Here is a 27,990-nt window from a genome sequence, read left to right as displayed (position 1 = left end):
GCTAAGTCGGCGTATTCGGCGGGGATGTCGAGTTTCCCGGGGTTGGATTCTTGCAGCTCAGCAGTTTGAATTGGTAATGGAGTGACTTGCTGTAAGCAGTTCTTATGGCAGACGGCGTCCCATTGCAGTATCTGTCCCTCTTTCCAGGAGATCTGTGGGTTATGAGGACGAAGCCATGGCAGACCAAGGATTATGGGGTTGTTTGGTGAGTGAATGACGTAGAAACGGATGCGTTCGCGGTGCAGAATTCCGATTCGTAACTTGAGTTCGTCGGTGATGTAAGCCACCTTTCCTCCTCCGATGGGCTTTCCATCTAACGCCTCCACTGTAAACGGAGAATGGCAGTCGGTTAGTGATATATTGTATTCTTTGATGAAAGTGTCAGACATGAAATTACCGGCAGCGCCAGAGTCCAGTAGAGCCTGGGTGACAATACTTTGATTGTTGATGGTGACTTGAACGGGAATTTTGAGACAGTTGGTTGAGTAATCGGATTGCATGAGGGAACTCACCGCTTTTGAACTGACGGGCGTGGGTCGAACCGGGCAGTATTTTCGTATTTACGTACGTATTTTCTAGCGCCACCCAATGGGCAGCGCGAGCTAATCTCACCAGCGCAGCGCTAACCAATTTAAACTGATACAAGTTTATTTGGCGCCAGTCGTTTACATTTTACCCACAATCCTCTGCTATTATTAATGTACATGGTTGAGGTCAAATGGCTAGGCGCATTGTAGAAACGATTTTAACTAATCCTGACATTTTGAACAGAATTGAGGAGGCTCTAGGGGACAGAGACATTAATTCAGAAAATGAAACACAAAGACTTTTTAATCGTATGCCACAAACCAGACCAACTCCAGCATTACAGTTTGCACGTAACTTCAGTGGTGAGGCCTCACGGGGAACTGTAAACATGAGAAGAACGTAAAATAGTGAATAACAATGTGCTATTCGTCTAGCAAAGTATTTGCATTTAGCCTAGTCATAGACAAACTTATAATTGAGTATTTAACTCTCTGAAGTCAAGTAAGATATGTTAGATAATAAAAACGCAAGTGCACAATTGCATTTTCTTATTTTCTTTAGGTGCCAAAGAAACACTGGCGGTCCCTTCATTAGAGAAGTGTGTCTATTGACCTCCCCTGAAACCGCAGCTGTCCCTAAGGGAATGGCTAGAGTCCAGCTCCTGAGTAATGGTTACATTATTAGTGGAGTACAATTCCAAAAACGTTGGAATGCTCAGCAGGTGTTGCAGCATATTCGTTCTATATATGAATCAAAACTTCAACTCGACACTGTAACAAACTCTGAAATTAGTTGTTTAAATGTTTTAATACTGCATTTTAATAATATATTTGTTACAACAGATCCCTTACAAAAATTATACGAATAAAAAATGAGATTTATAAATATCACCATATTTCCCCATCTAATTGATTGCATTAAAAATTCGAAAACATTTTTTGTATTACAAGTTTTCTAAAATGTTATGTTTAAATATGCATGATGCAAATGATGCATTGTCTAATTAAATATGTACTAATTTAAATACATTTCTACAACAAAAATCTAAATATTTGATGATGTCAGGTTCAAAATTCTCATTTAATTTTTTGGACATATTAAATTCAAAGGTGTGAATTTTGGATATCTCTTTGTATCACTCCATGAATGAGAAAATACTATCAACAGCAAGAAAAAAAATAGCCTTTAAAGATATTTACAGTTATTGAAATCTACAGACGCAATGCAAATATACACTTAAATGTGTATTTTGGATGTTTTCTATTCATCAGTACAGAAAAAAAATGTATGAAAAGCAAAAAAGTGCAATATCTCAAAATTGAAAGGTGCCTGAAAATACAGTGTTTTTGCCTGTGTCTCGCCTTAAGTAACCAATTTTCAGCATAATTCTCAGAATTTGTCAGTATCTGGCCCTTTTGACATTATTACACAAGTAATTTCCCCTCTTTTTTAAATGTAAGATTGGAGATACTGAGAGCTTTAAACACACAGCTGGTCAAACCTACGCTGGAACCTGGAGTTGAACTGACTGGAAGCGGCCTCTGCATGCTTTTTAAAGACAGAGTCATCTATGTACGCCCTTCTGTTTACCTGTCTCAGCCTGATCAGGTAGGGTCACTTATTCTAGGAGGACACACTGTTAAGCACAGAAAGTGTGAAATTTTGTTTAATATATATTGCTGTACTAAAATCATATTTGTTTGCATATCTATGAATTACATTATAGAAATTATATTTGACTATGTACAAACTGTCAATTAATGGGCTTTTAAAACATATTTGTAGAGCATATAGTGATAGCCATGCTAAAATCATAGGTTTGATTCTCATGTAATGCATGAATGTAGTCAAACCTTTATTGCATTGTAAGCTGCTTTGGACAAATGTGACAAATTAATAATAATGTAAATGTTTTCTTTAGAATTTATCACAGGTTCAAACTTTAGCTGAAGCACCATTACAAGCCCAGACAACTGCTGCCCATCCAACACATGCTCAGCCACCTTCATCAGGACAGAGACCTGAGATCAGAGATCACATCCCAACTGCAAGAAACATCTCCTGTATTGTGTCAGGCAACAACTAGTATGCCTTTGGAAACTGAACCAGTTTCTATAACTCGGCCACTTTCTGAAGCTGCAGCTGTTCCCACACGACAGTTCCACTCTACAGCCACTACATCATCATGGGAGCAAAGCACACCCCAGTGCTCTCATAGTACTACAGAATCACCATTGGTCCCACTGACATCTACCTCTCCACTTCCAGTCCAAGTAACTGTGTGTTAACTTTGTAGCATTTCTTTTTGTAATGACGCGTCTAATAATGTTATGTAACAATTAAAATATTTATTAATGAAAAATTGTGATATTTTCATTATCAAATTTTAAAAGTACATACATTTTTTAGGACAATGATAGCCCTGTGATCTATGAATGGTTGAATGCTGGAACTCCAGATGTGAGTATTGTATATTTTAATTTTGCACAAATGAAAATCTGGTTCCCTCGTAGTCCTTTGTATAAATATAATACATACATACATACATATTGTCACAGACACGCCAGGCTCCACCGCTCACCAATCACAACGCACTGACTCTCCAGAGTACTGATCACCAGCACCTGCACCTCATTATCACCGCAATCACCACCAGCATAAAGAGCACTCACACACACAGCCACATTGTCCGGTCTCGTTTGCATTACGTCTTACCTGAATGCTTACCTCAAGGACTCCAACCGAACTACTTACCTGTCTCCAGCGTCTCCTGTTCTCCTCGTGTGATTCCCATCTGTGTGTGAGTGTTCCTGGTCTCCAGTGTCACGTTTCTCCAGCGTCTTCCGAATCGACCCGTGTCTACAATCAACAAGGACAGTATCACTTCTCTGCACTCTCTACTTCATCCATCTCATCACATTGTATTCACCTGCACTACTGTTTGCTTCGTGCTGGTATCAATAAACATCTCTACCTGTTATATCTGCCTCGGTCCCTTCTGTACTGTTACAGAAGACCGGACCATAACAGCTAGATACCAGCATGAACCACCCGGACGCGTTTCAAGAGCTCGTGGACGCCCTGCGCCGAGCACTCACCTCCAGTTCACCGTCACCCGCTCAGCGATCACGTCCGCTAACACCGTCTCCACTCCTTCACCGCCGGTTCACGCCAGTCCCATGGCCAAACCAGCGCCCTACTCTGGCTCGGCGGAGGACTGCAGCGGATTCCTCCTGCAGTGCGCACTGGTCCTGGAGATGCAACCGCACCTCTACCCCACCGATACCACCAAGGTAGCGTTTATAATTTCTCACCTGCAAGGCAAAGCGCTGCAGTGGGCCGACTCAATCTGGTCCCAGAACAGTCCAGTCACTCAATCCTATTCCAGTTTTGTCACTCATTTCCGGGAGGTCTTCGGAACACCCACGTCTGATTCTTCGATCGGTGAGAAATTATATAACTTGAAACAAGGCTCAATGACTGTGAATGAGTATGCTTTGCAGTTTAGAACGCTAGCTGCCTCCAGTGGTTGGAATGAACAGGCGTTAATTACCACCTTTCGTCAAGGATTGGATCCTCGCGTGCGGTTGCATCTCGCTGCATTCGAGGATTCCATCGGCCTCGAGCGCTTCATCCAGCTTTCCATCCGCTTCGCCACCCGTATGCAGTCGTGTATTGAAGAACACCAGGGCCAGTCGCTATTCAACACTCCCCTCCGTCGACCAGAGTCCGTCAGCCCTCCAGAACCAGCCAACGAGCCTATGCAAGTGGAAAACTCTCGTTTATCGTCTGCAGAGAGACAACGGCGGCTGACCCTGAATCTTTGTTTGTACTGTGGTTTACCTGGGCATGTACTCTCCTCATGCCCAACACGTCCTCCACGTCCCATGGTGAGTGCAATCCTTCCCTCCATGAATAAATTGAAGCCACTCACCACTATTGTAAACCTTACTGCCGCTGATGTGTCTCTTCCAGTGGTGGCGCTCCTCGACTCAGGGTCAGCCGGCAACTTCATCTCCGGCGCCCTCTGCAGACAACTCAAGCTCAAGACCACGCCTTCTCCGACTATCTACCAGATCCACTCTGTAACGGGAAAACTTCTCACCAAAAAGCGTGCGAGTCGCTGTGCTGGCCCTCTCCAGCTGCGGATCGGCGTGTTGCACCAAGAAACCATCTATCTGCTGGTTCTGGAGGATTCCACCTCTGACGTGATCCTAGGGCGTCCCTGGTTGGAGCAACATAACCCTGTCATCTCCTGGGGCAGCGGCGAGATCCTGAAGTGGGGCGAAACCTGTTTCTCCTCCTGTATCTCCAGAGTTCCCGTTCCATCGCCTCCTCGCTCCGAAGAAATCTCCCTCTGCGCCACATCCATCGAGAGCCCTGTGGAGAAACGCTCTGTGGAGATACCATCCTGTTACGCCCCCTTCAGCGACGTCTTCTGCCCACAGCGAGCCTCCAAGCTGCCTCCTCATCGGCCATGGGACTGTGCTATTGATCTGCTTCCGGGTGAGCCAGTGCCCAGGGGAAGGATCTACCCCCTGTCCATCCCGGAGGAGAAGGCCATGGAAGAATACATCAAGGAAGCTCTAGACCAGGTACACATTCGTCCGTCTACTTCCCCTGCTGCTTCGAGCTTCTTTTTCGTAGCAAAGAAGGACGGAGGCTTGCGGCCCTGTATTGACTACCGCTCACTCAACAAGATTACAGTCAAGTTCTGTTATCCCCTTCCTCTCGTCCCAGCGGCCCTGGAACATCTCCGTGGTGCCACTGTGTTCACGAAGCTGGACCTCCGCAGCGCGTACAACCTCATCCGGATACATGAGGGGGACGAGTGGAAGACCGCCTTCGTGACACCTACTGGCCACTATGAATATCTCGTTATGCCGTATGGCCTGGTCAACGCCCCCTCCGTATTCCAGGATTTCATCCACGAGGTGCTCCGGGAGTTCCTCAATCGATTTGTCCTGGTCTACATCGACAACATCCTGATATACTCCCGGAGCTTGGCCGAACATCGCCACCACGTTGCGGAGGTCCTCAAACAGCTCAGGAAATTCCACCTCTTCCTCAAGGCCGAGAAGTGCTCATTCCATCAGTCCTCTGTGCACTTCTTAGGCTACATCATTGACCACAGTGGCATCCGGATGGACGAGGGGAAGGTGGAAGTCATCAAAACCTGGCCCACTCCATCCACTATAAAAGAACTCCAACGTTTCCTCGGATTTGCAAACTTCTATTGCCGGTTTATCAAAGATTACAGCTCCATCGCCCATCCACTCACCAACCTCCTCAAGAATAAGCCCAAGTCTCTGTCCTGGACTCCAGCTGCCACCAACGCCTTCGAAGCTCTGAAGGAAGCCTTCACCACTGCTCCCCTCCTCGTCCACCCTAACCCAGACCTGCCCTTCGTGGTAGAGGTGGACGCTTCCACCACCGGAGTGGGGGCGGTACTCTCCCAGCAGCAGGGGAATCCAAGTAGACTTCACCCATGCGCCTTCTTCTCCCGCAAGCTCAACCCGGCGGAGGCCAATTACGACATTGGAAACCGCGAGCTGCTGGCCGTGAAGTTGGCTCTTGAAGAGTGGAGGCATTGGTTGGAGGGAGCCAAACACCCCTTCCTGGTTCTCACCGACCACAAGAATTTGGAGTATCTCAAGGCTGCTAAGAGATTGAACCCACGACAAGCCCGCTGGGCTTTATTCTTCACCCGCTTTGACTTTTCTATCTCCTACCGACCAGGTTCCAAAAATGCCAAAGCGGATGCCCTCTCTCGACTCCATGCTCCTGACGAACCTCCAGAGGAACCAGAAACCATCCTCCCAAAATCCATCCTCGTAAGCCCCATCACCTGGTCGGAGGAGACTTTACCCTCCTCCAATGCCTCCACCAACGCTCCGTCGGGTTGTCCACCAGGACACAACGCACTCCACTGATTCACTCTGCCCACACGTCACTTGGCACTGGCCACCCGGGGGTCAATGAAACCCTCTCGTTGCTCAAAGAACGCTTCTGGTGGCCCAACATGGCATCGGACGTCAGAAGGTACGTGCAGGGCTGTAGGGAGTGCGCCATCTCCAAGAGCCCACGCCATCTTCCATCCGGCAAGCTCCATCCTCTGCCCGTTCCCAATCGACCCTGGTCACACCTAGGAGTGGATTTTATCACCGACCCGCCAGTATCCGATGGTTTCACCTGCATCCTCGTCATCGTAGATCGTTTCTCCAAATCATGTCGTTTGATTCCCCTGAGGGGTTTACCCACTGCAATGGAGACCGCTGAACTGATGTTCAATCACGTGTTCAGATACTTCGGAATCCCCGAGGACATCGTCTCTGACAGGGGACCCCAATTCACCTCACGGGTGTGGAAGGCCTTCTTCTCGCTCCTAGGTGTGGCCGTCAGTCTCTCATCGGGCTACCATCCCCAATCGAACGGGCAGACGGAGAGGAAGATCCAGGAGATCGGCCGCTTCTTCTGTACCTTCTGTCACGGCCACCAGAACTCTTGGAGCCAGTACCTGGGTTGGGCCGAGTACGCGCAAAACTTCCTGCGTCAGCCATCTACTGGACTCACCCCTTTTCAGTGCGTACTCGGTTTCCAACCCCCTCTGTTCCCCTGGACCGGGGAACCATCGGGCGTTCCAGCAGTGGATTACTGGTTCCGAGAGAGCGAGAGGGTCTGGGACTCAGCTCACCACCAACTACAGCGGGCCCTGCGCAGACGCAGGATGACAGCCGACCTTCGTCGTTCCAAAGCTCCCTCCTACCAACCGGGACAGAAGGTCTGGCTGTCAACACAGGACATCAGACTGCGTCTGCCCTGCAAAAAATGGAGTCCCAAATTCATTGGCCCATTCACCATCACCAAGCAGATCAACCCTGTCACTTACCAGCTCTAACTACCTCCACAATACAGAATTCATCCCACATTCCACGTCTCACTCCTCAAACCTCACCACCCTTTTGTTCCTCTCTCCACAGGGCCTGGCGTAGCAGCTGACGAACCCCCCCTTCCACTCATCCTGGAGGACGGAGCTGCGTATGAGGTTCGCGAGATCTTGGACTCCCGACGCCGTGGTGGTCTACTAGAATATCTTGTGGACTGGGAAGGCTACGGCCCTAAGGGACACTCTTGGGTCCCCAGAAACGACATACTGGACCCCAACCTGCTTCACACCTTCCACTCCAATCATCCCGACAGACCTGCCCCACGTGGAAGAGGACGGCCACCATGACGTCGGGGTCCTCGGCCCTCAGGAGCAGGCCGTGGGGGGGGGGTACTGTCACAGACACGCCAGGCTCCACCGCTCACCAATCACAACGCACTGACTCTCCAGAGTACTGATCACCCGCACCTGCACCTCATTATCACCGCAATCACCACCAGCATAAAGAGCACTCACACACACAGCCACATTGTCCGGTCTCGTTTGCATTACGTCTTACCTGAATGCTTACCTCAAGGACTCCAACCGAACTACTTACCTGTCTCCAGTGTCTCCTGTTCTCCTCGTGTGATTCCCATCTGTGTGTGAGTGTTCCTGGTCTCCAGCGTCTTCCGAATCCACCCGTGTCTACAATCAACAAGGACAGTATCACTTCTCTGCACTCTCTACTTCATCCATCTCATCACATTGTATTCACCTGCACTACTGTTTGCTTTGTGCTGGTATCAATAAACATCTCTACCTGTTATATCTGCCTCGGTCCCTTCTGTACTGTAACACATATATGTGTGTGTGTATATATATATATATATATATATATATAATATACACACACACATTTTGTATATTTTTTGTCTATTTTTTTTTTTTTTTTTTTTTTTTTAAGGTGATCGCACAATGTCTCTGCTGTGTCTTTAAAAACAATAATAATTTTTATAGCATTTTTTTTGTAGGTGTACTACAGGGTTAACCCATCAGCAAATGAAGAACATTCAAACTCTGAAGTTCAGATTGGGTTTGTTATTATTATTATTATTATTGCATGTTGGTATGGAATACTTAATTCTGATTGTCAATTATAGCATCTAGCAGTCAAAAATTCAGAAAAGTAAAGGGTTTTTTTTTTTTTTTTTTTTTTTTTTAAGGGAGGACTTTGTGGTTGTAACAGACACAGAGGAAGAACCGGTTATGTTGGGCTCTCCTGATTACACCAATACAGACTCTGTGAGTACATACTAACCAGGCACTTTAGATGAAATGTATAGCTAACAATAACAATTATGTTACATTTCTCAACCTTTATTTAGGAAGAAGCAGATTTGGCTGACATTCTGAGATCATTCCAGAAAGACACTGAAAATTGTGCCATTGTTGTTGCAAGACGGTCAAAAATTCTTCACAGTGCCTGTCAAGCTCTGTCAAAGAGCTACTTTGCTTGGCACAGAACTCCACGAATTGAGTTTGTTGGAGAGTCTGCTGAAGATCATGGTGGGCCACAAAGAGAGTTCTTTAGGTTTGTATAAACACTTGTACTGCTAGTCTGGGTGGTACAAATGTTGCATCTTGAAAAACTGAAACAAAATATTAAAGGCTAAACTCATGGGTACAAGTCATACTTGATATTGTGAGGTATGATACTAGGTATAATCAGCTTGGGGGGAAGTTTTGTGTTCTGAAAGTTACAGTACATTTTTATAGTAAAATTAACTTTTATCTCAAAGATCAAGAAATATTAAATTGCCTTTCTAATAGTCATAAATGCTAACTAAAATAAATGTACTATTCTGTGTACTTTGTCCACTAACATTTGTACTTGGTACATACATTTTAACCTAATTCTAACTTTATTTGAAGTAATAAACTGAATCAACTATTGACTACTTTAAGTTGAAAATGTATACAATGTTTATTTACTGCTCCCTAACAAATATTATTTTCCTTCCATCAGGCTCTTAATGATCGCAAGCAAGCAAGGCCAGGTTTTTTTTGCCTACAACCAGTCAGCCTTAGAACAGAACCGGTTTTACACATGTGGAAAACTCATTGCTTGGTCACTGATTCATGGAGGCCAAGCATTAAAGCCCTTCATCCAGCTTTGTATTTGTTGATGTGTGGACAGGAAGGGCAGTTGGATAGGTTTGATTTTCAGGACTTGCCTGATGATGAAGTGCAGTTAAAGTTGCAACAGGTAACTTATCACCTATATGTTTAATCTGATGAACAATTAAATGGTAATCTAATATTGTCTAAAACTCGTCTTTTTAGATCAAGCAGTGCAAAAGTGTGGGAGACCTAATTTCACTGAAGGCCTCTCTTGGAGACTGGATTGCAGAATGTGGGGTACCCTGGATCTACAATGCTGGCCTTCCTGAAATGCCCAGAGTTTACAGCATGGTCATTAAACACTTCATTTATCTTAGGTAAAAGAAGCCAACATATCTTAAGTCAATATCAAACTGTAATGTTGTCATCAAACCTAAAACAATTTTATAACAGTGCAGTTATAAAACACCTTTATTTTGTTTGTTATCTGTTTGTTACCCCAGGCCTGCTAGCATGATTTTACAGTTTAAGGCAGGAATTAATTCATGTGGATCCCTTTGGCAGACAGTGGAAAACAACTGGATGGCATTCAAGCCTCTGTTCACTAACACACAGAAGCCACTGACGAGAAATGAGTTCAAAGACCTTCTTGTTGTGAACTGGAGTGATGAAGGCAGCAACCACAGACAGATTGAAGAGGACACCATCTTTGCTTGGGAATGTTTACTCAACAGCATTCAGGGTAGGTTGTAATATAATTAATGTTTTTTCATTAATAATGTTGGTTTAAGAGCTTGGTTATTTCACTTGGGCTTGGCTTCATAGACAGGGTTTAGATCAGGAGTAGGGAACATTGATCCTGGAGGGCCACTGTCTTGCAGAGTTTAGCTCCCACCCATAAAAAAAAAAACACTCACCTGCCTGTAACTTCAGTAATCCTGAAGACCTTGATTAGCTTCAGGTGTGTTTAGTTAGAGTTGGAGCTAAACACTGCAGGACAGTGGCCCTCCAGGGTCAACGTTCCCCACCTCTGATTTATATTAAGCCAGGATTAGGCCTTAGTTCCATTAGGACATTAATTCAATTCAATTCAATTTAATTCAATTTTATTTGCATAGCGCTTTTCACAATACATGTCAACATTACATTTTAGAGTAATCTGTTATCAAAGGTGACTGTCCAATGTAAGCAATTTCAGAAATGTACATATATAATGTAATTAGCTAATAATAATGATTACATTTTAACAATAATCAGGGTATAGAATGTTAAGTAGATTTAAAGGGTTAGTTCACCCAAAAATGAAAATAATGTAATTTATTACTCACCCTTTAATAAATGTGCCTTAGAAAAAAAAATACTGTTGTGCATCTAAAGACAAAACAATGACTGACATATTTTAAAAGATGTCAATTCGAGTTGATTTCAGTTAAAACAGCACATAGTCCAGGACTAGGCTTAAACCTTGTCTGTGAAACCGGGAATTGATGTTTTATAATGTGCTTAACAGAAAAAGAGACCTCTCTGATGTTTGAGGATCTTCATGACCGGTGCTGATGCTGTCCCTCCTCTTGGCTTTCCCAAAAAAGCTGAAATTGACTTCTACACTCAAGAAGACGGATGCCGGAGACTGCCTTATGCATCAACATGCTCAATGGTGGTTTTCCTTCCAAGAGGGGTACTTGATGAATCAGAGTTACAAAACCTGCTGATAGATGCAGTAAAAGGCTCAGTTGGGTTTGGAAAAATTTAGATCTGTTATAATATTCTTTATTATTTTGCTCTGGATCATGTTCTTCATCATGCTGCCCTGATTTTCCAAATGTTCAATATATTAGAGAGTAATAGTTAACCGTAAAATGAAAATGATCCCATAATTTATTCATCCTAGTTGTATAGGACTTTCTTCTTTCAGCCGAACACAATCAAAGTTATATTAAATAATACCCTAGCTCTTCCTAGCTTTGTAATGGCATTGGATAGTGCCAGAGTTTTTAAAGCTCCAAAAAGCACATCCATTCATCAAAAAAGAAATCCATACGACTCCAGGGAGTTAATAAACCTCGTATGGATTTCTTTTATGATGAATGGATGTGCTTTTTGGAGCTTCAAAAACTCTGGCACTATCCAATGCCATTACAAAGCTAGGAAGAGCTAGGGTATTATTTAATATAACTTTGATTGTGTTCGGCTGAAAGAAGAAAGTCCTATACAACTAGGATGGCTTGAGGATGAATAAATTTTGGGATCATTTTCAATTCACGGTTTACTGTTCTTTACAAATATAGACGCGTTTGTCCAAAGGCTAAAGTTCACCTCTATCTAAAATAGACATTTTTCAATTCAGTTTTAACTTTAAAATGTAGTTTTAGTGACTGTTTGTTCTGATGAAAAAAAGAAAGAAAAAACGACTACAAAATACAAAACACTTCAATAGTTTATTGTTATACAGTTTACAGAGGACATACTAAGAACACAATTGTATTTTTCTATAAAGTACTTGAACTAAATTGACTGTTTTATGGATTAATTTTACTAAGCTAAAAGGTTCAAATATATATATATAATGGATTTTGAAAATTTAAGTATAAAATTAAAGTTTGTATATGAATTCTTGTGTCGTGTGTGCAAATTTTTTATTATGTGTAGTGTGATGACAGATAGTTAAATACAAATGAGTAGTGCTGTATTCCATAGTTTCCATCATCTGATAGAGGATCCAGCAATGTTTGCAGGTTGTCAGTATCTGCAACACTAACTCTAAATGTGCTTTCCGGAACTGTGATGGCCTGTGTGTCAGTCTCATATTCCCCTACAAAGTCAATGCCATACTCTTCTATGTCAGATGCATTAAGGACAAGGTTTGGCTCAATTATCATGCCAGAATTCCACAATGCCAGTGGACTCATGGCACCCTCCGTTCTTAGACTGTGGTAATTCCATTGACTGACAAACTGATCACAGGACCGCTGAATTCTACCAAGAAAGACATAGTGCAAGGACCATAAGTCCATTTCATTTTCTGGGTGTAGAATGCCCACATGCTCCATGTATAGAAAAAGCTGCCTGTAAAAGTCCGATACTACCCTGTTTACATCCCCCCAGAGACGTTCAATCCTTTGATTGTGCACACTTCTTCCCACAAGAAAACTCCCTCGGTCTGCACCTCTTCTGTCTATCATGTACTGTGCTACTTGTACATTTTCCATACCTCTGTCTCCCCTTACTCTTAAAGGTAAACCAAACTGACAGACACCACTTTGAAAAAATGACAGCACTGTGTTGGCACGATTGTTTGTGGCACATCTCAAATAAATGACGGTTCTGCTGAATCCATCGATGCAGCCATGAAGAACAAATCTCCATGCAATCAGTTTGTGGTTAGAGTCAATATGCCTTGAAAAGAAATAAGAGGTTTAATTTGACAATTGAAGAAACTGAAGCATAGGTACCATGTACAGATAGCTCTTTAAGGTAATAATTGCAGGTTACCTCTTTTTACACTGAATAAAAAACATGATTTTATAACCAAGCTCTTGGCTGCCTAAAATTTTGAGACTCAGTAACTTTTTCTGTTAAAATTTTATTCACATGTTGTTGGCATAGTAATGATGTGTTAATTATTTCACCTCCTATAACTTAATACTTACATAAATGTAAACAACATTATTTGTCAGGCAACTTTTATTATTAACAACCAATTATTTATTGGTTGTCCGTAATAAAAGTTGCCTGACAAATTATGTTGTTTATAAATGAAATTGAGAAAAATACTGGTACACACCGCAATATAAACAATTTAAAAATATATATATTCTTGTTACTGATTTGTTAGTGTCCCAAAATTGCATTGTCGAGCTTACATACCATAAATGATTTGATCCTCTCACATTGTACACTCTTCTTCTAATGAGCCGTCTTCTGCGAATCAAAGTTCCTGCTGGGTCCATAAGACGGATCCTCTCTCTAACCCGATGCCTTTGGACTCTAAACCCCCTTGCTCTAATGCTTCCTTGAGATTAAACAAAGAAAATTAACACATAAAAATAAAATACAGTTCTGAAATATAATTTTCTAAAAATGTTATTGAAAACAGATTATTTAAAATATTATAAGTACATAATGTGTACTTAGTCTTTCACCAACATTAGAATTATGGGCAGTGATGTCTTGAATAATGTCATCCAACTGACTATTTGGAATGGCATCATAATTGTTGAGTAGTCCAAAGACAGCTCGTCTTCGAGAAAGAGTGGACATACCAATGCCAAGGACATTTGCTATGGAAACCCAGGACATACCAGTTGTCCTCAACTGTAAAAGTTGTTCAGCTGTGATGTGATATCTGTAAGTTAGAATTAAAAATGTTTTATGGGTTAACTTTTATTAAGACGAGAAGATTTTTTTCCCCTCTGATGAACAGTGGACACAGAAGATATTTCATAGAAGAATGTTGGTTACTAAAAATTTGATGGGTCTTAATGACTTCCATAGCATTAAAAAAAAACCTATGGAAGTCAAAGGGACCCATCAACTGACAGATTCCCCTGTGCCACTGTACAGCAGATTATGATTTACATGAGCCTAAAGAAAAAGCCTTGAAAAATTAATAATTGCAAAATTGCAACATCAAACTTAAAATTAACATTACCTTGGCCGTCCCCTGGTCTGTAAAATTGGTAGTGAATATGGGGCATTCACAGGAGGGTTGAAAATATGGTCCACCAGAAGACATAAGTCTTTTATAGCCTCTTGAAGTTCATTGATTGTGGTGATGAGGTCAAGGTCGTTCTAAAACATTATATTATATATATATATATATATATATATATAATGGGTTTATAGTACATTGTGTATGTCTACGAGTACAATGGATTAATGAACATACTAAATTATGTTTTTTTTTTTGTTTGTTTGTTTGTTTATTTTTTTTTGATGCAGAACGTTTCCTGTGATGGGTAGGTTTAGGGTAGTGTAGGGGGATAGAACTAAGGAATGTCTCCAATAAGATAGCAAAACAAACGTGTGTGCGTGTATGAATTCAGGTTGATTGGGAGACTTTTTCCAATTCATCTCAATGGCAAAAAAGTGTCAACAAATGCAGATGATCATTTTAATTATGAAATTCAGATATAAAAACCTTAAAGTCTATAAATAAATACTTTATAAAGTAATAAATTACCTGAACATGTAAACTGTCCGATATAATTACCAGGAGGTTGGCGTGCTCCTCAAGACGACTACGATATTGAAAGTCATTGAAGTTTCTGCTTTGTACAGCTCTTTCCGTAGCCTCTATACATATGTGCAGTTCTTCGAAGTATCGACGCACAACACTACTGTTTACTTGTAACACTATTAAAGATAATAAACAAAAGAAATTTATGAGTTTCATCCTGATTTCCTTTGTCTTCCTAAACTTCAGCAGAGAAACAATGTTTGTAAGGAATGAGGGGTTTCTTTATAGTACATTTGAGTGTATGTATGGTCTGCGCTGCGCTGTTTAAACTGGACCGCGCCGCGCTGCCCATTGGGTGGCGCTAGAAAACACGTCCGCGCTGCGCTGGTGAGATTAGCTCGCGCCGCGCTGCCCATTGGGTGGCGCTAGGAAGCACGTCCGCGCTGCGCTGACGAGTCGGTTGCGCGGCTCGGTCCATTGATCCGCGCAGATGACATGTCAGCGCGGCGCAAGCTTTGTAACACCCCGCTGCCTCGTAGCACTTTTGGTGTGTTTGGCTTCCCATAGTTTTGTGTGTTTTTCGCGGCATTCACGCTAAAAACCAACGCTGTCGCTCAGTCTTTGTGCCACTCAGTGGGCGTGACCGCAGTCCTAACGGTCGACGGTGACGTCACGTGCATACACTCTAATCTGATTTCACATAACTGTGCAGATGTGAATCGTCATTTGCTTTTTAGCAAAAGAATATGCCATAATACGAATAAACGTGTCCAGTTTGTATTTATTACCAGTTCATACTTGATTCTATGACAATCATTTATTTTGATAACATATGCCAACGCTTGCCTATTTTTCCCCCCAAATTTCAGGCTCATTTAGTCAAACTGTGTAAGTAAAATGACACGAGAAGACTTTATTTAATGTATAATAATAATAATTTACATTGTTTTATACACTTTTCATAGCACAAACTGATTTATTACATGAAACAGTCCAAAAATAGCTGGGTCGTGGGACACAAAGGCAGTGTTTTTCCACCTTTTGACCACAAGATGTCGTTAGTGTGCACCGTGTTGAAAAGCTTCGAACCTTTTTACGATACACTTGAGGGGAAAGCCTCGGTGCTTCGCAAAGCTTCATTTCGCCATCACTAGCCTTCAGCCATTGCCTCATGTGCTCCTCGTCTTAAGGTGGTGAATTGTAAATTGTAAAGTGCACCGCAACACTCCGACCGCTTAATCTAATCTACCGTTACAGCTATAGGATTACGGCTAGCGACTAGCATTAGGTCCCTCTCAGCCATAAGTAAGATAACTAAACGAACGCAATAGCGTCATTTGTTGTCGCGAAAGTAAGGTGAATAACACGCGAGAGTTGTCACTAAAGCCAGAGTAATCGATCAAGCGCTTCAATCAATGATGAACCAATGGTAAGCAAGACCAACCCACCTCATTATCATACATGACAAAGAAATGTAAGAATAAATATGAAAATTTTAAAAAAAGTTGAAATAAATGTTAAAATAAATAAATCTGGAAATAAATACATATTGGAATAAGTAAATATAAAATAAATGGAAAAATAAAAGAATAAATAAATAAAATAATTAAAACATAAAATCAGAAAATAATAAATTAAGGGGAAAAATTATTTTATTAAAAATGAATATTTATACTTTTACTAAAAATCCATTATTACTGCATACATTTTCTGCATGGTTAGAATCGCATAAGTTATGCTGCTCTAACATTGTTCTGCTTAGATATTTACCACTTTGGGAAAACCCTATTATACCTCCTGGTATTGCTGATAATTCTCTAAAAGCTTGGGTGAATAAAGGTATAAAGACATTGGAAGACTTGTATGACAATGATTAGTTAATGAGTTTTGAATTACTATCCAAGACATACAAAATACCAAAACACGGCTTCTTTAAAAATTTGCAAGTCAGACATTGGGTCAAAGAGATCACCCCCCAGACTTTTCCTATGATTCCTACACTATCACCATTTGAAAATGTTATGTTGAATACTGTGTCGTCCCCAAGAGGCATTGCTTCTGTGGGGTACAGCACAATAACAAATAACTTTAAGCCATTTGACAATGTAAGCTTGAAGCAGAGATGGGAAGTAGATCTTAACTGTACATATGACCTGGAAGAATGGGAGTTATGGAAAGTATGCAAACTATTTTAATATCCACCAAACATAGACAAATTCAATTCAATATTTTGCATCGAACATATTATACTCCTCAAAAACTTCATACGCTAAATACCGGTATATCTTCAAAATGTCAAAGGTGTAAAACATCTGAAGGCAATTTACTTCATATGCTTTGGAATTGTCCTGTACTGAATGACTTTTGGGAATATATAATTGGTACCACTTCAAAGATTATAGGTATCCCAATTAGTAAAGATCCTAGAATTTGGATATTAGGGAATATTGATTTTATTAGGCTCTTCTCATCATAAAAAGTATTTTTCACTGTTAGCAGGAACTGTGGGGAAAAATGTATATTAGTGAATTGGAAGTCGATTCACTCCCCATCCAGACGACAATGGATCAATGAACTCATTTCATTCTGCAGCCCTGAGAAAATCCTTTTCAATATTAGGAAATCTCCAAGGACTTTTGAAAAAATTTGGGGCTCCTTTTTGGAACATTTACCTTCTCTTTCTGCAAACTAAATGCAATGTCATCTGTTGCCTTTTTTTTTTTTTTTTTTTTGTATAAGAAAAATTAAGGTTGTAATATTATGTGTATGTGTATGTTTTCATGCATTATAAATGAAAATAAAACCATAAATATATATATATATATATATATATTTATTTTATCAAGTCGTTTATTCATTTATTTATTTTCCTATTACCACATTTATTTTCCCTTTTTATCTATTTATCTATTTATTCGTTTATATATTCATTCATTCATTCATTTATTCATTTTTAATTTCTGCAGGTTTGGTATACCATGAGTCTGTAGCCTTTGTGGTATATCTCAGACAGAATTAGCTGGGTGCTAGCGCCATCTAACGGTCAACGTGTCAATTTATCTGTCAAAAAAGATCAAGTTAATCAAATACAATTAGAAAAATTTGGGTAGAATAAAAGAGAAACATATTATTTTGTGGAACTTTAGTTCGCTGAAAAAACTATTGTGCGTTTCTATGCGCAAGTTCGGACCCCAGCAGATGTTGGACAGCGCTAGATCGTCACAGGGAATTTTCCACGGAGGAGATTTAAAGGCTTTCCACATTATTTGTGAATGTTTGTGTTATTATTGGACTTTGTTGTTTCCCCTGCATGTATCAGACGCCGTTTAAGGGAAGTTTAATGCGTTTTCATGACACGCCTCTCAGACCATGCCCAGATTATTTTGTTCACATTCGTTTCAATGGAGTTCGTTTCTGACAATTTTGCATTAAATAAAGTAGCTATTTACGTTTCTATAAAGCACTTGTGTATATGTTTTTATTTATTTTTTAAATATTGCTTAATTTGCCTCTTAATTTCAGCAGCAATATTTCTATGGTTTAAAAAGGACGTCAAGCATTTTAAAAGACAATATTGCTAATGAAGGAGTTACAAAACTAAACAGAGTTCTGTTCTGCTATTTGAATCATTTAGAAAAAAATAAAACTTTTTTTTTTTTAAACAATGTGTTTTTATAATTCCTAAGACAATGCAAATGTTGAGTTTAAATCAGTCATGAATCCAGAATGAAACATAGTTGTTTTAGGATACAGAGGTTGTACTTGAAACCTTGAAATAAAATCAACAAAATCAGTAAAATCACCTAGAACAAACACAAGCCACAGTGTCTGTTTTTTCTTTTTTCTTAATATATGTAATCGCTCATACAAGAAATAATTTGATTATGAACTATAGTAAACAACAGATCAATTAACAAGACTTGTTAATAAAACATTAATCTGTCTGTTGTAATTTGTGTTTAGAAAACATGGCAGCACACTACAGACACAATATGATACACTAATGTTGAAAATAAATACTTATACTTTACTTCATTTCGTTGACAAGTTTGACATTCATTGAAACTAGTGTACACAGGGCCGTAACCACCATAGACATTGAGGGGGACAAGTCCCCCCCAATAATTAGAAATGGCCAAATCGTCTACGGTCTTGGTGTCCCATGTTAACGTGGGCGTGGTTTGTGAGCGTGTCATGACAGCATGATAAACTTCCTTAAACCTGCTCCAAAAACGCAGGACCAAACACCGCGCAATCGGGGCGCTTGTGAACTGGTGAAACATACGTTTTTAAATCTATGATCCCTGGAATATCGCATGACGAAACTGTGTCCGTATAACATCTGCTGGAAATCCAGGTAAAACTATCAGCGTGCTCGCGCGCGTCCCCAGTTGATCCGTATCACCGGCTTCATTCTTCAGCGGTTTTGCCCCTGAATGTGCGCGCATCCAGTGTTGCTTTTATACAGGAAACCCGTCTATAATGAACTGCACTTCTACAGCATTTATTAATCTTTGTTAATATTAATTTCAACATTTATTTATACGTTACTAAAATCTTGTTAACATTAGTTAATGCACTGTGAACTAACATGAACAAAATGCCCTGTTTTAAAAACAGCATATACTGATAAGGTAGGTTTTGAACTAGGTCCTGGTTTTGAAATAGGACCAGTATAAACCAGCTCAAACCAGCTTCAGAACCTTATCAGCATATGCTGGTTTTGATGATCAAGTGTGTCTTTGTAAATGAATCACAGAAAGCTGCACATTCTGATATTGTGTCGCATGGTGTGAAATCTCATTTTACTGTGTTTATTAGAATCTGTGAGTATTTCTGATCATGCGCTCTTCACTCTTTGAGAGAGAGAAACTATCACTCAACAGCTTCATGTGTCTGCAGACAGATTTGATGTAATACTGTGTCTATATGGTAAACGCTATGAAAGACATTTAATAAAAATGGCAGCAAGTTCACTGTAAGTATTGAACACAACACAGTTCTAGAAATATATACAACTCCCAAATATTGAAAGCTCCCATTACAAAAGTAAAGTGTCCATAAATGCATATAGTTTGTTCAGTTTTCAGTGTAGATCCATGAAGTGTGAGACTGGAAAGACTGAATAACTTTATATCATCATAATAATGATTTATAATGAATTCACACATAATCTGTGCTTTCATGCTTGTGCTGAAAACCTCTGAATCTTAGAGACTTTTATCTGAAGTAAAGTAACCCTGAAACATGATCTAGACACATAAAGTTTTTTTTTCTGGAAACCCCTGCAGCTGTAAACAGACTTTCAGCACAAACCGGTTTCATTTGTTTTCCTGAAACGGCCCTGCTTTAACTGGTTCTGAAGATGAACATATTTCTGCAGTTATAAACTATCACAGTAAATAATTTATCTTCCCTCATAAGTAAATAGAAATATCAGAAGCAGGAAGAACATATTCATGGATCATTTCTACTCATTGTTTCCATTTCACCATGTTTCACTATGTTGAGCTACTGTTCTTCACACTGTAAACTGTAAAGTTAAATGCTGTTGAACTGCAGTACATCAGTAGTACAGTACAGTACATGTGAGTAAAGTGTACAGCTGCAGTCAGTGCAGTATAATTATCTTGGATTTCACAGACACACAAGAAAGAAAATGGCTCATTTCGGCTCAGACTCCAGCTGCACAAACTGCCACAGACTCCTAGAAACGATCTCAGACACAGGAGAGCTTCATGCTGAGTCTAGATGAACCATCAGCACAGCTGTCAAATCTAACTAGCTCAAATCAAGGAGATAAACTGGTATCTGAAGACTCAGCTGCAGAATCACACAGATGCAGTTACTCGTATGTCCACTAGAGGACTGCAACGATGTTGTTGATGTGACAGTGCATATTATTACTAGTACAGGTAATGGTTACCACTAATGCATCATGGAATAATATCTTTGTCAATGAAACAGAAGGTAGGTACTTAATAAAACACACAATTGAACATTTCTTCAGGGAAAAGAGTCATTTGTTTACTTTGATACCAGCAAGTGATTGTCCTCAAAGAACTGAATATTCAAACATATTATGAAACAAAACCTGAAAGATGTAGAGCCAGTTTACTGCAGTAAACACAGAAAGACGAGAGCGAACACTATATCATGATACCGAGATATCTCTCTTTATCTCTCTTCACTGTCTATGGGTCACCATTTTACACAAAAAGTCACCAAATATAAAATATAGTATAAACAGGTCTGCATATGTGTATAAAAAAAAAATCCCCATTTTAGGGACACCCATTAATGACAACTCAACAGCTCAACAGTAAAGTGTGTGAACTTGAGCACATTTTATTTTATATTATTTTACATTTGATTAATTATGTCTAAACAAAAAACTCCTTCAGGAGTGTGTATTAAGTTGTCACTCTGTAAACAAGTTAACTCTTTTCTAAAACTTTTTTTTATGTCATAAACATTTTATGTTCTTATATATTCTTTTATCATTTATTGATAATAACAAACTTTTTTAAACATTTAAATGCTGTATATAGGCAACATCATGTGCAATATAATAGGTTGTAATATATTAATATAATAATTTCTTAATTCCTCCCCTATTTTGTCATTCTTAATTAAAAATAAATATTATTATAGGCCTATCTATTTCTGATAATTCCAGTTCACTATGGTCAAGCAGGTTGTTTTTAACTCGTGGCCACGATAAAATGTCGTTCCCTGAACATAGGATCTCGAGGCCACGACTTTACATCGACTTTACATTAACTTATCACGTCCCCACAAGTTAATGTGTTGCGGCTATGACAAAACTAAGTGAACCGCACATGTCCCTTCCTGGTCACCGTACGTATTATCTCAATATGAAAAAAAAAAAATTGCCCTGATATCTTGAATTTTAGGGACTTTCTGACTGCATTCTGTAGCCATCGTGTGGAGAATTGTTGCTCATCATAGTCATCATATTTCAGTCATTTTGAGTCCTTGAGTCCATCGTTCATGAACTTCTGGGTGGAGAACGCTGTGCTTCGCACCTGGACTGTTTGTATGTTTTGCTACATGTTTTTCCATAGGTCTGTTCGGATTATTTTTTTATCGGAATTCTGTCTGGATTACTCCATTACTCACTGTTGATCTTTGAACTGGACTGTTGTCATTATCAAACTCTTGTTGTCTGTGAGCTTGCCACCGGGCTGCTGCAAGCCCACCCTGTTAACGCCTCCACCACGTTCGGCTCTTTTGATGGGTGAGTAACTGCTCTCTCAGTTGGTTGCGCTGTTCGTTTAATGCTTGCTATCTGGGTGTGTTGTCTCCTATTTAGTCTGCTGTTTTTGGTTTAGTGGCGTTCAGGGTCTGGCTAATGTGGTTTTCGCCTGTGATTGGCTCACATTTGCTCAGTACTAACATGCCTCGGGCAAAGGTTTTTCTTTTTTCTTCTCTTATCTGCCTCATTTTTTATCTCACTTCAGTAATGGATATTGGACATTTACCATCGCAGCTAAGGGCCTTGAATTGCCACCCGCGTCTTGATTCTGTGACGTATGAATGCTGTCTGGAGTCTAGGGATTCTCCGGCGCCCACGATACATTCACCGCTCACGGCGTGTCTTCAGGAGTTCCTTTTGCTCTAAGCCTGATGCCCTTCCGTGCATCTGGACTAACCATAGATTGTTGTCCATGCCCAGACAATTACCCGCCGGATATACTATGCATCGCTCTTTAATCTATCTCAATGATGCCCAGCAACGACTCACGCAACTTAATTTTCATGATACCAATTTATTTGAATATATGGTATTAAAGGCTGACTCTCTTATCTTGCTCTGTCGTCTTCTTTTTTCTGAACTCAGTGAACTGTTAACCCTTGCCTGTTCATTGTCATTTCCCATTCTCCTGATTGGTGACTTCAATATTCATGTCGATACTGTTTGCTCTAACACTAATCAATTACTGTCTGTTGTTGAATGTTTTAATCTGACTCAGCATGTTCATTTTCCTACCCATACTCGTGGTCATATCCTTGATCTTATATGTACATCAAGGGTTGAAATCTCTTCCATCTCTTCTTCTGACACTGGTATCTCTGATCACAAACTTCTTGATATTAGCTTAAGTCTGCCTATGCGTAAGAAATGCCTTAAGACTGTTCTTTCATACCGCAATCTGAAAGCTATTGGTACTGCATCATTCTGTACCTCTATTGTTTCTTCGAACCTCTCTGATGTCTTTGATATTTCTTCTCCCTCCATGATATTATCTAACTATCACTCCATAATTTCTGAAATCTTACAGCAGCATACTCCTATTAAGACCAGAAGTGTCCCTTCCTCCTACTCTTTTCCTTGGTATTCTTAAGGCTACTGGTAGACAGCTTGAGCGTCTCTACAGAAAAAAACGGTCTTACTGTACATTATTTAGCTTTTCTTGATCATCTCAAAATATACAAATCTGCTCTCATCTCGGCTCGCTTTAGTTTTGTCTCTGCCACAATTAATAAATCAAGTAACAGGCCAAAAGCATTATTCAATACAATAAATAAGCTTACTAAACCTCCACCCCAAGACGCCATAGCTTCTAATGAGCTTTGCTGTTCTTTTCTGGATTATTTGCTTGAAAAGACTGATGCCGTCCACCAATGCTTCTCTACTGATACAAAGCTCAACTATCCACCAAATCTATCCAGTCAAACTCTGTCTTGTTTTTCTTTGACGACCCCATCTTCTGTCTCTAAATTGATCTTGAAATCCAACTCTTCATCCTGTCAACTTGATCCTGCTCCAACTTCTCTCCTGAAACTTTGCCATTCTTCCATCTCTGCACCTATCTCTCACTTCATCAATACATCTCTTACCTCTGCTTCATTTCCTCTACCTCTCAAAACTGCTGCAGTTACCCCTGTTCTCAAAAAACCCAACCTTCGACCCCTCAGTTCTATCTAATTACTGTCCTATTTCAAATTTACCCTTCATAGCTAAATTACTGGAAAGCACTATTGCCTCCCAACTCCAGTCTTTTCTAGTTGAAACTAATCTCTTCGATCCCTTTCAATCTGGTTTTCACCCCCTCCATAGTACTGAAACTGCACTTGTAAAGGTAGTGAATGATCTACTGCTTTCTGGTGACTCTGGTTCTCTGTCTATACTTTTGCTACTTGACCTCAGCTCTGCCTTCAATACCGTCTCCCATGAATTACTTATTTCTCGTCTCTCAGATTTGGGTATTTCTGCTACTGCTCTTTCTTGGTTTTCTTCCTATCTCTCTGACAGACAATTCTACATCTCAGTTAAGGATTTTTGATCACCTACTGTCCCCCTGAAGCGAGGTGTTCCCCAGGGATCTGTTCTCGGGCCTTTATTATTCATAATTTACATAATACCATTTGGTCAGATTTTACAACGTCATGGTCTTAACTCACTTTTACGCTGATGACATTCAATTACACTCTATCTGCACACCTGCTCTATCTGCCCAAACAGACACAATTTCTGCTTGTGTGAAAGACATAAAAGATTGGCTTAATTCAAATTTTCTGAAACTTAACATGGACAAAACTGAGATTATTTTCATTGGAACTCCCTCACTTACCAGCAATATTTCTACCAATTTCACCTGTGAGATTGCTGGTTCTCACATCAAATCATCTAGTATTGTTAAAAATTTAGGTGTAATCTTTGACTCCACCCTTTCCTTTTAGTCTCATATTACCTCTATTACCAAATCTGCATTCTTTCATCTACGTCGCATTGCCCAACTCTGTCCCTTCATCAGTACCAGAGACGCTGAAACTGTCATCCATGCATTTGTCTCATCACGCCTTGATTACTGTAATGCCCTTTACATTGGTCTACCTGCCAGCTCCATTTCCAGATTACAATACATTCAAAACTCTGCTGCTAGAATACTCACCCATACAAAATCACCACAATTTTGTATGATCTATACTGGCTTCCAGTTGCCTACCGTATTAAATTCAAAATTCTCCTGTTCGCTTTTAATTCTTTGCATGGCTTGGCTCCCCCTTTTGTAACATGCTCATCCCCTACACCCCGACTCGCTCACTACATTCCTCTGACTCTGGCCTTCTCGTTGTCCCTCGGCATCGCCTCTTTAATGGGGGGCAGATCATTCGGTGTTATTGCACCCAAACTCTGGAATTCTCTCCCCCGCTCACTCTGTTGTGTTAATAATATCTCTGAATTTAAATAATTTCTCAAAACTCACTTGTTTTCTGAATGTTGTACCTCTGATTTGATGGATTAATTGCTCTGCTTAATTAACTAATAGTTCTCTGAATGTTATGGTATGTCTCTTAAGTCCTGTTTTGTATTTTATTGTGCTTGATTCTATTCTTCTGTATGCTTCCCTGTCCATATAATGTTCCTTTACTGTATCTTCAAACTATCGTTTTTCATCATTGTCTACTCATATTATCTCTTCCTTGTTAAATGTACATTGTAAAGCATCCTTGAGCCCTGGAAAGGTGCTATATAAAAATAACTTAATAATAATAATAATAATAATAATATTATTCATCATCAGTCAACTGTATGAATTGTCATATGACATACAATAGTCTGGGGCAGGGCACGTACGTTAAATGTGTTTTATGAATCATAAAAATAATAAATAATATAATCAATTAAAAATATGTCTAATATTGTCTTACAATATAATAATTATCTGTCTGCCAAAGATTGAGGATTCAGTGTGAATGTGAGATTACAGCAGGGTGTGGCCAACCAGTACAAGAGTTTCATTGCCCAAAATAAAAAATCTCCAAAAAAAAATCGATAATTTTATTTAAATATATCCAAAATAGCTCCTTGTCACAAAACATTAATAAAAGTTGCAGGAATAATGAGAAAGTAGCTAAATTTGGCAACAAAATCCCCAGATCGGCAACACTGCTGCTCGCATCAATTTCAGGGCATTCAGGGTTTCTTTTCTTCACAAAAGCTGTTTTCTGTTATCCACTAAATGAAAACTACACTACACTTAACTTCTAAACCTTAGGGCTAAAAAACTATCAGAACTATACTATCAGAAAACAAATGCAAACAAACAGTGTAATGTATTATGTTAACACAAAATAGCAAACTGTCACTCCGAAACTATTCACTCATTCAGCCGTATAGGCTATGCATAGGAAACAGAAATGATTAGTTCACCTCTCGAGTCCCTACACCGGTCTGAGTCTTTCGGTCTTTTGTCATGGTTTAGGCACAGAATGACCCTCCGAGGTCACAGAACTGCTCTTCTAGGCACCAGCTTGTCAAGAAAAACAAGTCATTCCATCATCTAGGGTGCCAGTTGTTCATCTTTCACCAATACTGATTTGCAACCAGAATACCAACACACATACAGATACAAAGGATGCGTAGCTTCTCCAGGGTTGAAGTTTATTGAGCTGGATATTTCCCCAAAACATATAGATAAGTTGAGATGTGCAGACAATATTCATCATTATTCTCTAGTATTTGAAGATGAAAAGGAAAATAAATGCTTTAACATATAATTCCATGATTAAGTAACATTTCATAAGCTTGAAGAAGTATTTAAAAAATAATGTAATGTGTAGAAGGATAATGATTCTTCACATTCTCCACCCCCTTCACATTTAATAACTCATATTTTATTTACCTGTTTTTTTGTTTTATTTTTTGAAGCACCTTGATCTGTTGATCAGCATTGTGACACACGAGATGAGATGGAAGAAGACAAGCTGAAACACAAGGAAGGTAATGAAGAAAAGAATATCAGTAATGTTAAAGTTGTCATTTAGGAAATGTAATTAATCTCTGTCTCTTCCAGTCCAGATGAGCAGCAGCGCTCACACTGGAGTCAGTGTTGATCTGAATGCTCAGATGGGAGCAACTGTAAATGTTCCTGTACTCCTTGGAAACACCATCACAGGACCAGTGACCTTCATCACGAACCCTGCAGGAAACGGTACTATCACTATAGCTGTGCTCACTGAGACACATTAGCATTCAGTTAATAGCTTGTTAAGTGAAATAATGCTCCGTGATTGTGAAGCCTTTTCCTATAAAGGTCATGTAAGAATTAGATTTCTCTTACTACTCAGTTAAGCTTCAGTCCCTCTGAATTATAAATGGTCAGCGGCCGTGGGAAGAATCATCACACGAACAGAGTTATGTCACAAATCTTCAATCTTTATTGAGCAGTTTACACAATTTATACCTTCCATAGAAAATGTATCTGTAAAATGAATCATTTCATAGTCCGAAATTACAAATATGGAACATAAATGTGAACAAAGAAAAACAGGAACAAGGTGGCTAGAAATAAGAGGAAAAGAAACATATCACTTGAAAAACAACTCCTTATAAGGCAATTATGGAAACATACAAAAGAGGCTATGTGACATTTCTTCACTCATGCATATTCTCTATGGTGACTGAACATAAAGGAAGTGAATGGTGACATATTACATTCACGAAAAGAGAATAAAAGGGCTGTAAGAGGCCTCTAAATCTCACAGTTCATTTTGAAGTCATATTGTTCACAGGCAGACATACTTTAGTTACAGGATTTTCTTTTGTGTATCTGTAAAAATTATACATTTTTCTCTCCTCACAGAGCCACAAAATATCACAGAGACAGCAGAGAAACACAAAGAAGAGAAAGGTACCATCTTAACAGTCATATTCTCTTTAGGCTAGTTCACACTGCATCATCAGATGTCGAACAACACCAATAGACAGATATTGTCAGATAAGTCTTTTCCCTGTTGGCATCTGTTAGTGTTAGTCGGTGTTTGTTTTTACCTACAGAGCATGTTCATTCACTACTTGTCAGGAGCAGGAATGTGATCTGGTGATTGATCAGCATCAGTCTGTACAGTGTGAACTAGTCTTTTTAAAGTGTTTCAGAAGTGATTTAAACATGTCAGATGTATTTTGAATTTGGACACTAGCCCAGGGGCCTAATGTATAGAAAATCTGTGTGTTTTATCCTAAATGTCTATGTACACACAAAACGTCTCAGTTACGTATGTAACCTTAGTTCCCTGAATAGGGAACGAGACACTGCGTCAATCGCTATGGGAACGCCTCTGCGTGATTGCGTCGTGAAGCACGTATGAAATCAGTCCAATAGGGTGACGGAACGTCATTGGCGGGTGACGTCACTGACCAGGAACTATAAAGCCTACCCAAAAACACACTCATTCAGCTTCTGAATTCTGAAGCAAAGCGCTTACGGGCATGCTAGGAGTATGGCAGGGCGACGCAGCGTCTCGTTCCCTATTCAGGGAACTA

General features: G+C 39.9%; 1 protein-coding gene and 1 long non-coding RNA gene across 4 annotated transcripts in view; both read left to right on the top strand.

Annotated features, from left to right (window-relative positions):
* Positions 1-8,319: 8,319 nt before the first annotated feature.
* LOC127508937 (uncharacterized) lies at positions 8,320-11,442 on the top strand. Of its 3 annotated transcripts, XR_007929009.1 has the most exons (7): positions 8,320-8,489; positions 8,620-8,698; positions 8,782-8,987; positions 9,423-9,662; positions 9,740-9,894; positions 10,021-10,259; positions 11,028-11,442. It is a non-coding gene; the product is annotated as an uncharacterized LOC127508937 (long non-coding RNA). The 3 variants fall into 3 exon arrangements; XR_007929008.1 differs by having other exon boundaries at positions 8,321-8,698; XR_007929007.1 differs by having other exon boundaries at positions 8,323-8,987.
* A 7,483-nt stretch (positions 11,443-18,925) lies between these two features.
* LOC127508735 (NACHT, LRR and PYD domains-containing protein 3-like) overlaps positions 18,926-27,990 on the top strand; it is a 62,595-nt gene continuing 53,530 nt past the window's right edge. The window contains exons 1-4 of the mRNA XM_051887039.1: positions 18,926-19,053; positions 26,377-26,448; positions 26,522-26,659; positions 27,311-27,358. Of these exons, the coding sequence (XP_051742999.1) occupies positions 26,418-26,448; positions 26,522-26,659; positions 27,311-27,358 (217 nt within the window). The 5' untranslated portion in view covers positions 18,926-19,053; positions 26,377-26,417. The remainder of the gene's footprint in view (positions 19,054-26,376; positions 26,449-26,521; positions 26,660-27,310; positions 27,359-27,990) is intronic.

The sequence above is a fragment of the Ctenopharyngodon idella genome, chromosome 3, assembly GCF_019924925.1.
Source record: "Ctenopharyngodon idella isolate HZGC_01 chromosome 3, HZGC01, whole genome shotgun sequence".
Classification (NCBI taxonomy): Eukaryota; Metazoa; Chordata; class Actinopteri; order Cypriniformes; family Xenocyprididae; genus Ctenopharyngodon; species Ctenopharyngodon idella.
Note: the sequence above shows the minus strand (reverse complement) of the source record. Positions and strands in the feature narration are given on the sequence as shown.